Genomic DNA, 13,009 nt, shown 5'->3' with positions numbered 1-13,009 from the left:
TTAACTTTGTATGTTTTACCTTAGATGTCACTGTGTAAGCCACCCGGAGTTACCCTGTGGTAAGATGGGCGGCCAACAAATTTTATAAATAAATAAATAAAGCTGTTACACGCACTTCCAGGTTCAGTTTACAGTCACACACTCATAGCCCTGGTCAGCAGACACACTCAAATCACTTTCAATTGAAAACTAAGGCACAGCTTACTCTTCGGAATACACTAAGGTGCCGTGAATTTAAAATAACAGCAACCCTTTACTGGTTAGAAACCGTGGTGGGCTCCTGGGAGTTCGGCAGGGTTCGGGCGATCCTCTAGGCAAGGATCGCTGGGGTTCGGTGAACCCCCAAATGCCACACCTGGCTGGCCATGCCAGCCTGCCCCTCCCAGGAATCTCTACGTGGCCCGTTCATAATTCCAGGTAAGTGCAGGGGCCACATGGAGGGTCTAGGAAGGCAAAAACAGGCCTACTGGAGGTTCTGGAAGTCTGGAAATGGGCCTGTTTCCGGCCTCTGGAGGGCCTTTGGATCCCGGGGGAAGCAGTTGTTGCCCTCCCGGAGGCTCGAGAAAAGCCTCCGGAGCCTGGGGAGGGCAAAAAATGCCCCCTCCACTGTGGTGCAGGCAGCTGACTAGTGAATGAAACGACAGAATAAAATAATAGCCTCCAATTAATACGTTGTACACCGTTGTACTGAAACTAAACAATGTGTCAACTCCACCCCCCCCCACAATATCTTTATTAACATTTAAAAAAGGAAAGAAACTAACAGGAACGAAAATATAAAGGAGTACAGTAGCTTCCAATGTTCTTTGCAAGAGTTACATGAATGTAAAATAACCTCGTGCTACATGGTTATATCATGACTATTAGTCTGCTCGCCCTGATGTTGGCATATTTTTGGAACACACCCCCACCCCACCCCACTCCTGCTAGAATAACACAGCACATGGCGTAACGTGTGTTAAGATTTAGAACAGTCTATTAATAACTCATGTTGGGGTGAGAGAAGGTTCAGAGTTTTCATTTGGGCACTTTCCATCATCTTCCTGACTTTTTTACCCAATCAAAATGCCTGGGCCCGAATTCTTTTCTAAAATCAGTTAGTTTTCAAATAGGTTGCTTGCTTCTTTTTACGTTTCTAAACGGAGACACAAAGGCTTTGTTTGCAGAGCTTCAATTATTGCATACCCATGAAACGTAGCTGGCAACCGAGTGCTGTTGTAAGCGGTGGAATGGAATTGTACTGTTAGATGGGAAACGCCTCCATGACATCAAGCCAGGCCACGTTCTATCTAATCTTGGCTGTATCTTGGCGGGAGGAAACCCCAGGCCACAAAACAAAGAACCACATCAGCCTTTCAGCCAAGTCTTTGGATCATGAAACTGATAAAAAGCTCGCAAACCACAGTAACTCAGTCAAAATCATCAGAATTCCCCTCAGGATACGGACATATTTTTTACACGCATGCACGCACACACACACACACACACACACACACACACACACACACCACAGACAACAAAAGCATCAGAATTCCCCTCAGGATATGGAAATCTTTTTTACACACACACAAAGGGAGGGGGAGAGAGAGACAGAGAGAGAGGGATGGAGTGGGAGGGGGGAGAGAGGGAAAAGGAGAGAGAAGGAGGGATGGAGGGATGGAGGGGGAGTGGGAGACGGAGGGAGAGGGAGGGAGAGGTGGAGGGAAGAGGAGGAGAGACAAAAGGAGAGGGAGGGAGAGGTGGAGGGGAAGAGGGAGGGAGAGACAAAAGGAGAGGGAGGGAGAGAGGAGAGAAGGGAGGGAGAGGGAGGGAGAGAAGGGAGGGGAGGGAGAGGAGATATGGGAAGGGGAGGGGAGAGGGGAGGAGAGAGGAGAGAGAGAGAGGGGAGGGGGAGGGATGGAGGGGAGAGGGAGGGGGAGAGAGCGGAAAAAGGAGAGGGGTGGGAGAGGGAGGGAGAGGGAGAGAGGGAAGGATGGAGGGGGCGGGAGGGAGAGAGAGAGAGATTTCCCAAACCTGGAATCATCACACAAGGCCAACCCCAAGGAATACAAAAAGGCCAAAGGGGCAGGCCATTTGTTTATTAATACGGTACATAGGACCTTGGTATCCTGAAACAATGTGTATCCTAGCATGATTTATGTTGGTTGCTTATTCAGTATCCATGACTTTCACTAAGTGTTGTATCTAATGTTTTATGATGAATGTATTTTTACAATGACCACGATAATGATCTATATCACTATTGCTGTAGGTACACTGAGAGCTTTTACACCGGAGACAAATTCCTTGGGTGTCTAATCACACTTGGCCAATAAAGTAGTTTATTTTTTGTCTTGGGATTTATGCTTGGGATTGGGTCCTAAAGATCCTAAAGATTGCTTTCCCTCTACCCTCAATTTCCATTTTGTTTTCCAATTACATTCTTCTCAGTTCTTGTGAAGTGCAGCCCATCCCTTATCATAAGCCCTTCATGACCATAAGCTCCTCTGACCATAAGCTCAGCAAAAGCCCTAATCGCCAGCGCCCCCTTTGGACCATCCAATAATTTGCAGCTTCCAATAATCTCTAGGAGAAACAAAGGTATAAAGGACTATCTGTATATCCATATATATATATAATCTAACCATATAAAATATATCATATTGAAAGGACATTTGTGGCATACAAATAGACATAAAACCCTAGCCCTTGACTTACAACAGTTTGTTTAGTGGCCATTCTAAGTTACAACAGCACTGAAAAATGTGACGTATGACAATTTTTCACACTTATGACCGTTGCAGTATCCCCGGGGTCATGTAATTTATATTCGGGTGCTCGACAAGTGCACACTTATGACAGTTGCAGCATCCCAGAGTCCTTTGCTTGCGACAAGCAAAGTCAATGGGGAAGCCAGATTCACTTAACAACTGTGTTCCTAATTTAACAACTGAAGTGATTCACTTAACAAACATGGCAAGAAAAGTGCAAAGTGCATGGGGCAAAATTCATTTAAGATATTTCTCATTTAGCAACATACATTTTGGGCTCAGTTGTGGACATAAGTCAAGGACTACCTGTATTTTTCCCCAAGGGGCCATATGCAAAACTGGGACTGTTATGGAGGGCTGAACCGTAGAGCTGGGAAGATGCAAATGCACGCACGCATGGACATATGTAAATTGAAAAAAAGAAATGCTTCAGAATAGCAAAATAATTTACTTGTTTTTCTGAACTTCTAAAACTGTTCTCACTTTCTGGAAAGGAAGCCATTAGAGTAATGACTAATGTTTACTCATTAATCCTCATCCTTCATCCTTTGTATCTATGTCTTCTATTAATCCCTGTAGATGAATCCATCATAATCTCTACTAATCTGTTAGATTTATCACACTGATATCATTTTGATCTCTGATGGGTATGTCAGTTATGAAACCCAGCTATTTGTATACCTTCCTTCATTACTATATAGTTACTGCTTATTTTGATTTCTCTTTCCTATCAGTGGCTGGTTAACATCACACTCACTAATAATTAGATAAGGATTCAGCGTATCTCAGAATGATTTCAAATGTAGTTCATACTCAGAAGTAAATGCTTCTGATTTCTGTCAGATTCCCCCTCCATGCAAAAAATTCTCAGATCTGCAACATTTTTATTTTATTTATTTATTTGTCAAGTACATATTGGATAATATATATAAGTATGAATTGAATACATAAAATGAATACAAATAAAGGGAACATTAGAACAGGGACGGTAGGCATATTGGTGCTCTTATTCACACCCCTTACAACCTCTTAGGAATGGGGTGAGGTCAACAGTAGACAGTCTAAGGTTAAAATTTTGGGGGTTTTGAGATGAAACCACAGAGTCAGGTAGTGCATTCCAGGCATTGACCACTCTGTTGCTCATATGCAGAAAGTCATATTTTCTGCAATCGAGTTTGGAGTGGTTACTTTAAGTTTGTATCTATTGTGTGCCTGTGTATTGTTGTGGTTGAAGCTGAAGTATTCATTGACATTGTAGTAGATGATTTTATGAGTTATGCTTAGGTCAGACTAAAGGCAGCGTAGTTCTAAGTTTTCTAAGCCTAGAATTTCAAGTCTGGTGGCATAAGGTATTTTGTTGTGAGCAGAGGAGTGGAGGACTCTTCTTGTGAAATATTTCTGGACACGCTCATAATAATCATATTCATAATTCATTAAACTGCTGAGTGCTGCCCAACTCTAAGCGATTCAACATAAAAAGCAACAAAAATACAACAAAATCAATAAAACAAAGATAAAAAATGGCCAGTGAAGTGAAGCGAGGGGTTGCATTATCTCTGACTGATGGCCTGGGTGAAGAGTCATGGCTCTTTTAAATAATAAGATCAAGGATGAAGACTAATTAGAAATTGATCTTTTTTACAAACCAGTCTGAAGTTGCTTACATTTGAAAAAAAAATCCGTTCAACAAGAACAGTAATGTAAGATCCATATTTTATTTCATGCTGGTTTATGATTACAGTAGTTCAATGGTCCCCCATCTTTCTGGCACAAAGCACCTGTTTTGTGGAAGACAATTTTTCCACAGACTGTGTGCGTGTGTGTGTGTGTGGGGAGATGGTTTCATGCGCAACTTAGATTCCACACATGCCAGATAAAGCTTCATTCACCCACCTGCTGCTTGTGTGATCCAGTTCCCAACAGGCCACAGACCAGTATCAATTCACAGTCTAGAGGTTGGGGATCTCTGCACTAGTCCTCACTTAAAAATTGCTTGCTTATCAACCTTTCAAAGTTACGGCAGCGTTGGAGGAGGAGACTTACGACTGGTCCTCAACGTTGCAACCATTGCAGCATTCCTGTGGTCATGTGATCCCAAATTGGATGCTTGGCAACTGGCATGCATTGCATTAAAATAGTTGCAATGTCTTGTAGTCATGTGATCTCCATCTGTAACCTTCCTAGTTAGCTTCTAGCAAGCAAAGTCAATGGGGAAGCCGGTGGGAAGTTGCAAGTTGCAGTCACATAACATTGTGCTCAATAACCCACAGTGATTTGCTTAAGAATTACAGCCAGAACTGATGTCATAGGTTGGGCATAATTGTGTGACTTTTCAGTTTACAACCAGGTTGCTTAATGATGAAGGTGTCTGTCTCAATTACATTCAATAAGTAATTTAAGAGGGTGCGATGGTTCAGTGGTTAAAGATGCTGAGCTTGTCAGCTGTCAGCTGGAAAGGTGGCAGCCTGGGTTTGAGACCTGCACAATGGGGTGAGCTCCCATTCGTTGCTCCTGGCCACCTCGCACTTTGACAGCATGCAAATGCGAGTAGATAAATAGGTATCACTTGGTGGGAAGGTAGCAGAGTTCCATGTAACTTTGGCATATAATGCTGGCCACATGATCACGGAAATGTCTTCAGTCAACACCGGCTCCCCCAGCTAAAAAGCAGAGATGAGCATTGTGCCTTAGAGTCGGACATGACTGACCAGGGAAACCTTTACCTTTCCTTGTACAGGTAGTCCTCGACTTATGACTATAATTGAGCCCCAAACTTCTGTTGCTAAGTGAGACATTAAGTGAGTTTTGCCCCATTTAACGACCTTTCTTGCTACATTAGTTAAGTGAATCACTGCAGTTGTTAAGTTTGTAGGACAGTTGTTAAGTGAATCTATCTTCCCCATTGACTTTGGTTGTCAGAAGGTTGTAAAAGGTGATCACATGTTCCTAGGACACTACAAAGGTCATAAATATGAATCAGTTGGCATTTTGATCACATGACCATGGGGATGCTGTACCGGTCATATATGTGAAAAATGGTCACAAGCCACTTTTTTCAGTGACGTTGTTACTGAAACTGAAGTGAACTGTTATAAGTCGAGGACTACTGCAAATTGGTGTCAGTATGATGCAGTAAGGGGATGTGGTGGCTCAGGGGCTAAGACACTGAGCTTGTCAATCGAAAGGTCGTCAGTTTAGCGGTTCGAATCCCTAGTGCTGCCATGTAACGGGGTGAGCTCCTGTTACTTGTCCCAGCTTCTGCCAACCTAGCAGTTTGAAAGCACATAAAAAATGTAAGTAGAAAAATAGGGACCACCTTTGGTGGGAAGGTAACAGCGTTCTGTGCGCCTTTGGCGTTGAGTTATGCCGGCCACATGACCACGGAGACGTCTTCAGACAGCGCTGGCTCTTCGGCTTTGAAACGGAGATGAGCACCGCCCCCTAGAGTCGGGAACAACTAGCACGTATATGCGAGGGGAACCTTTAAATTTACCTTATGGAGCCCTTTTTTTTTCTCTTTCAGGGAATTTGAAGCTGTGTCCCAAAGAATGGCAGCTTCATGAAAACAAGTGCTTTTGGATCTCAGGGGAAAAACAAACCTGGAATGAGAGTAGAGACGATTGCAGAGCCAAAGATTCTGAACTTGCAGTTTTGAAAGTAGAGGCAGAATTGGTAAATACCAACATCCTCCTTCATCCCATAGAAATATGTAGTCTTTAAAAGATCTGGCACTTTCTTGTGTGGGCATGTCCATGGGAACAGTTTCAGTTCAACTGGGAACTGGGAACAGCTTCAGTTCAACTCTAATTATCTAGTGCAGGGGTGTCAAACTCGATTTCATTGAGGGCCGCATCAGGGTTGTGGTTGACCTCGGGGGTGGGTGGGGGTGGCCAGGATGGGCATCGCCAGCTCAGTGTCACTTGTTTTGGGGATGCCTGTGGTGGCTCGAGTGCTCTGCCAGGGAAAACAGGCTCCTGACCTCCATTTTCAACTGTGACAGCCTCCTGCAACCCTCTGCTAACGAAAAGGGAGCTCGGGAGGGCCGAGTCACTGCGGGCCCGTCCTTCGCTGTTTCCAGGTCAGCCCCACGGGCCAGATCTAAGCATTCCACAGGCTGGATCTGCGGATCTGGCCTGTGGGCCTTGAGTTTGACACCCCTGATCTAGTAGTTCTCCAAGCTGACAGATCATCAGGTCGACCTCTTTAGCTTGCAAATCAAAGCCAGAGGACTCCTTAACAATAACCTAAAAATACGTTCCAGAGTATTCATTTATCAATAGTATTTATCCTGCTGCTTCTTGCTGGGAGATCTTTCCAGCAGCCAGGATATATAGACTATTAGCTGTGACAAAGTCACGTTGCCCCGGGTGCAGCACAAGGAAGCTAGTCTACATTGCATCCTGCAAACATCCCGCTAACTTTACATCACATTGCAACAAAATTCCCTATGAGAAGGTCCTTGCAAGAACTACATCAGGGGTGTCAAACTCAAGGCCTGTGGGCTGGCTCCAGCCTGTGAGGTGTTTAGATATGGCCCACGGGGCTGCCTTGGAAACAGGCCTGCAGTGCCTCTGCCAGTGAAAATGAAGCCCTCCCAAGCTCCATTTTCGCTGGCAGAGCACTCGGGCCACCACAGGCATCCCGACATAGGTGACTTTGAACTGGCCACATCCACCTGGCCACCAGTGGTCAAACACAACCCTGATGTGGCCCTCAATGAAATTGAATTTGACACCCCTGAACTACATCATCTTGAGGGCACAGCTGTTCAATGGCTAAACGATCTATATATCCAGCCATCAGATTTATTTATTTTTATTTATTTATTTTCTCACACAGTATATATAAGCATAAGTATGAAATAAATATAAGCATATATATAACCATAAGTATGTAGTAACTATATGAAATTGTATACAGTCAAAGGGAACATTAGGACAGGAACGGTAGGCACGCTGGTGCTCTTATGCACGCCCCTTACAGACCCCTTAGGAATGGGGTGAGGTCAATAGTAGACAGTTTTTGGTTGAAGCTTTGGGAATTTTGGGAAGAGACCACAGAGTCAGGTAGTGTATTCCAAGTATTAACAACTCTATTACTGAAGTCATATTTTCTGCAATCAAGATTGGAGGGGTTCACATTAAGTTTAAATCTATTGTGTGTTCGTGTATTGTTGCGATTGAAGCTGAAGTAGTCTTTGAAAGGAAGGACATTGTAATAGATGATTCTATGAGTTAAACTCAGGTCATGTCGAAGGCGGCGGAGTTCTAAATTTTCTAAACCCAGGATTTCAAGTCTGGTGGCATAAGATATTTTGTTGTATTCAGAGGAGTGGAGAATTAATCAGAGGAGTGAAGATTAGCAACTGCTTCTTTAATTTGCGATCAAAGGAAAAAGAGGGCTGTCCTGGCTGTCTTTCTTCCAGATGGTTTTTAATTAAATTTAATTAAAATGTAATTATAACTGTATTCATCATTTTAATCGTGCAGTTTTAAAATAATTCACTGTATTGGTGTTTATATCTTCGTACACATTTGATGTGCTGTTTTGGTGAATTTTATGCACTAATGCTGAATTCTGTTATGCCCTACTAAGCAAACAGGTAACTGACAAATATATTCTTGACAGCACTTCATCCAGCACATCACCAGTGGGGCACAAATGATGTGGATAGGACTGTCTGCAAATTCCAGGACCCGTCAATGGTTGTGGGTGGACAATTCCTCATATACCGGTAATAAGGAAGGGTGAGTATTCCCATGCATTTTATGATTATTTGAGCTGGGAAATATATATCTGTTTTCCTCTTCCAGTGTTTTGGGCCTACTCCAGTTACAGGTAGTTCTTGACTTATGACCACGATTGAGCTCAACATTTTTGTTGTTAAATGAGACATTGGTTAAGTGAGATTTGCCCCATTTTATGACCTCTCTTGCCACAGTTGTTAAGTGAATCACTGCAATTGATTAGATCAGCGGCCCCAAACCTTTTGGGCACCAGAGACTGGTTCTGTGGAGAGAGGTTTTCCCCCGGACCAGAGTGGTATGATTTTGTGTGCTGTCTGCATCCAACAGATGGGGCTTTGTTTGTTTGAGTGGCCTGATTTCTGGCATGCCATGGCCTAGCGGTGGAACTCTTGCCTCACAATCAGAAGGTTGTGAGTTCAAGTCTAGATAGAGGCAGATGTATGTTCTTCTGATTGGGTAGGCGGTTGGACTAGATGACCTGCAAGGTCCCTTCCAACTCTTTTAAATCTTTTAAATCTGTTAAATGGCCTGGTTCCGGTCCATGGACTGGGGATTGAGGAACATTGGATTAGATAGTAACCCGGTTGTTAAGTGAATCTGGCTTCCTTTGCTTGTCAGAAGGAGTTGTGGTCCCCCAGCAGCCTGCTGAGCTGGCAGCGGAATCAGACAGTAATGAGGCTGAGGAAGAGCATAGGCCAGTCCTGAAGGCTGGGGAAGGCCCGGATGAGGGCTCTGCATCAGAGGCTGAGGTGGGGCCAGGGCCATCGGGGAGTGATGTGCAGACTCTGGAGCCTCCAGAGGCTGACAGTAGTGAGGCAGAGGAACAGGAGGAGCCTGTTCCTAATACACGCATGAGAAGAGCTGCCAGAAGGCAAGAGCAGCTCAAGCAAAGAGGGCGACTTGGGAGTAGGGCCAAGAGATGATTGGCCCCTCCCATAAGGGCCAATCCGACAAAGAGCCCAGCAACGGTGTTTGGGCTCTTTGTTGGAAAACAACGTTGATAGATTTGCCCCTTGTCTTGCTGCATTTATTTCTTGTTGGCGTCTTCTGCTTTTGAGCTTTTGCCAAGAAAAGCCTTTGGCAGTTTGCCTAATTAGACCAAGGTTGGTGATAAGACTGAAGAATTGTGTCATGAAGAATTTGTTTTGATTTCGTTTGGACTACGCTGAGAATGAGTTAATTCTCAGCTGTTCTAATAAAGTCTGTTTGTTTTTGAACTGAATGCGCCTACTACTACCTACTTGGGCCTGGGTCCCAACAGAAGGTCGTAAAAGATGATCACATGACACGCCAACAGTTATAAGTATCAACGGCAGTGATTCACTTAACAACTGAGGCAAGAAAGGTCGTAAAAAGGGGCAAAACTCACTTAACAAATGTCTCATTTAGATTTTGGGCTCAATTGTGGTTGTAAGTCGAGAACTACCTGTATAACTACCTGTACCTCAAGATGGCGCCGACGAAGGCTGCCTCGGTGAAATGCTCTCTAATGGTTTCTTTATTTCTAATTGTTCTTGATTTATATTGATATATTTATTTATTTATTTATTTATTAAATTTTTATACCGCCCTTCTCCCTAGGGACTCAGGGCGGTGTACAGCCAGAAGATAAAAAACATAAGAAATATACAATTAAAACAACAATTTAAAACCGAGCATATTAGAAAATGGCCAATTAAAAATTTAAAATTACAACCCTTAAATAATAAAACCCCGGTTAAAAAATTTAAAATTATTTAAAAATATTAAGCCAGTATTGACCATCATTTGTGTTGTAAATGTTGTACCTTGATGAACGTATCTTTTATTTTATGTACACTGAGAGCATATGCACCAAGACAAATTCCTTTTGTGTCCAATCACACTTGGCCAATAAAAAATTCTATTCTATTCTATTCTATTCTATTCTATTCTATTCTATTCTATTCTATTCTATTCTATTCTATAAATATTATAATAAAGAGTTACAAACAAGAATAAAACAATCCTTCCCCTCCCCTTGACAATCTTCCTTGCTTGCTCCCTTATCCTACAGGCTGCCAAACATAACCGGGGCTCAAGGAAACAGCTGTGGGATGTTGAAGGCCACAAAAGTCATCTCAGAATCTTGCAGTGCTGTGGCTAAGTGGATCTGCGAGATAGAAGCTCTGGTGATGTAAATCATCCAAGAGAAAAACAAAGAAGTGCTCTATAATGGCATAGGGCCGGGCTATTTACGGGACCGTCTGCTGCCATCGAATGCCTCCCACCGACCCGTGCGCTCTCTCAGGGTGGGACTCCTCAGGGTGCCGTCGGCCAGGCAGTGCCGACTGGCGACGCCCAGGGGAAGGGCCTTCTCTGTCCTTCCCAGGACTTCGTCAACTTCCTGACCTTCGAACCTTCCGCCGCGAGCTTAAGACACATCTATTTATCTGCGCAGGACTGGACTAAATTGTTTAAATTTTAAATGTTTAAATTTTAAATTTGGTTTTAAATCGGGTTTTATTATTTATATCTCTATTTTAAATATTCGGCCAATGTAATAAGTTTTTTAAATTAATGTTTTACTTTGTATATATATATATGTTTTTATATGGCTGTACACCGCCCTGAGTCCCTAGGGAGATAGGGCCGTATAAAAGTATGAATAATAAATAAATAAAATAAATAAATAAATATAATAATTACACTGGGGAGGAATTCAGGTGTAATTTTTCACTTACAACAGTTCATTTAGTGGCCATTCAAAGTTACAACAGCACTGAAAAAAAGTGACTTATGGCCATTTTTCACACTTATGACTGTTGCAGCATCCCCTTGGTCACTTGATTTACATTCGAATGCTTGGCAACTGACTCACATTTACGACGGTCGCAGTGCCCCAGGACGATGTGATCCCCTTTTGTGACCTTCTGACAAGCAAAGTCAATGGGAAAACCAGATTCACTTAACAACAGTGTTACTAATTTAAGAACTGCAGTGATTCACTTACCAATCGTGGCGAGGGAAGTCGTAAGATGGGAGAAAAGTCACTTAACAAATTTCTCACTTAGCAATATAAATTTGAGGCTCATTTGTGGTCATAAGCTGAGGGCTACCTGTATTTCATAATGTGCAGTTCATATTAATGAAGTACTACATTGTGCCATGAAAAATTACAGGAAACTCTGAAAAGTTTCTGAAATTAAAAATGCAAAATTGAATGTCATTTTGGAGGAGACCTGCTCATTTTGATTAGGGCAATAGAGCATATATACATCTGGTTTTCTGGATACTTTAAAAATGTTTATTAGTGGGTTTTTTTATGTTCACGTGTATTTTAAGATTTTTATGTTCACATGTATTTTAAGATTTCAAGACCCAGAATTCCCAGCCTGGTATGTCCATATATTTTAAAGTTGCATTAACAGCTACAGAAAAGGCACATATCTGCCCTTCACTTTGGCTTCACAAGGGGAGAAAGCACACAGCCGGTTTTGCCAATTCAACAGCTCACTTCTTCACCCGTACAAAACCGCACCAATTCTTTCTAGGAAATGGGAGGACTTGACACCGCTGTCTTTATGTGGCCAGCAGGGGGTGGCATAGACTCATTTTGCTATTGGCACGTCTGCACCTTCTGTTCTTTTCTTTATTTCTAAACTTAATCATGTACAAGTTCAGATTCTAGTTCATATTGAGGGACAATATAATAATTCTATCTTTTTGCTATCAATGTTCTTGAAAATAAAGTTTTGTTGGAAAAACGTTGTGATTGGAAAAAATCAATCTTTCTGATGCTGGAGAAAATCATTCATATTTGCCGTTTTTGCTGTATTTGTTTTTTAAATGTACAATATATTTTTTGTAACAAAACTATATTTTAATCTTACAGAAAAAAACCTTCAAAAAATTAAATGTATAAACAAAATACGAACTAAGAAAGACTTTTTGTTTCTTTGTTTAGTCTTTCTTGTAATTTTTGTTGTGGATGCTAGTAAAATTTAACGATCTGTGTGTCATCCCTTTGCCCATCCAAGTATTTGATAACCCTACAAAGGGTGTTGTTTTAATAGGTCAGCTGGCCCCAGTGATATTCCAATAAAGTATCATTTGTTGATTCGGTCTCCAAATGGTTTGTTTTTTCCCTTTAAATGAGCATTTTTCTGACAACACTTATCAAAGTAGCCAGGAAAGAAAGCCTGGTGTATCATTATGACGGGATGTAAAATAAAACAATTGCCATGATTTTCAACAGACATTCCTTTTATGTATTAATTGATTTATTTGTATTTCAAATGTATATCCATCTTCCCAAAAGTGATTCTCAGCTGCATGCAATTTAATAATAAAATAGTAAATCAAATCAAATCAAATCAATCCAAATATTATTATTACAGCCTTTGACCAGTTTTTACAGTAAAATAATGCAGTAAAAAGGGAAATAGTGTATCAGAGAAGAGAAAAAAATAATAGGACTCTAAAAATATATGTAATTAAAAGTTTTGTATAGTTGTATAGCTTAGTATTCTATATTTGACTTGATATTTGGTC

General features: G+C 41.8%; 1 protein-coding gene across 1 annotated transcript in view; it reads left to right on the top strand.

The window, feature by feature from the left end:
• The window catches only part of LOC131191691 (killer cell lectin-like receptor subfamily B member 1B allele B), a 38,977-nt gene extending 26,402 nt beyond the window's left edge, over positions 1-12,575 (top strand). Inside the window, exons 4-6 of the mRNA XM_058170099.1 lie at positions 6,274-6,422; positions 8,379-8,497; positions 10,533-12,575. Coding sequence (XP_058026082.1) covers positions 6,274-6,422; positions 8,379-8,497; positions 10,533-10,656 — 392 coding nt within the window. The 3' untranslated portion in view covers positions 10,657-12,575. The remainder of the gene's footprint in view (positions 1-6,273; positions 6,423-8,378; positions 8,498-10,532) is intronic.
• The last annotated feature ends 434 nt before the right edge of the window (positions 12,576-13,009 follow it).

The sequence above is a fragment of the Ahaetulla prasina genome, chromosome 2 (assembly GCF_028640845.1).
Source record: "Ahaetulla prasina isolate Xishuangbanna chromosome 2, ASM2864084v1, whole genome shotgun sequence".
NCBI lineage: Eukaryota > Metazoa > Chordata > Lepidosauria > Squamata > Colubridae > Ahaetulla > Ahaetulla prasina.
The sequence above is the reverse complement of the archived record's forward strand: the minus strand, read 5'-3'. Positions and strand labels throughout refer to the sequence as shown.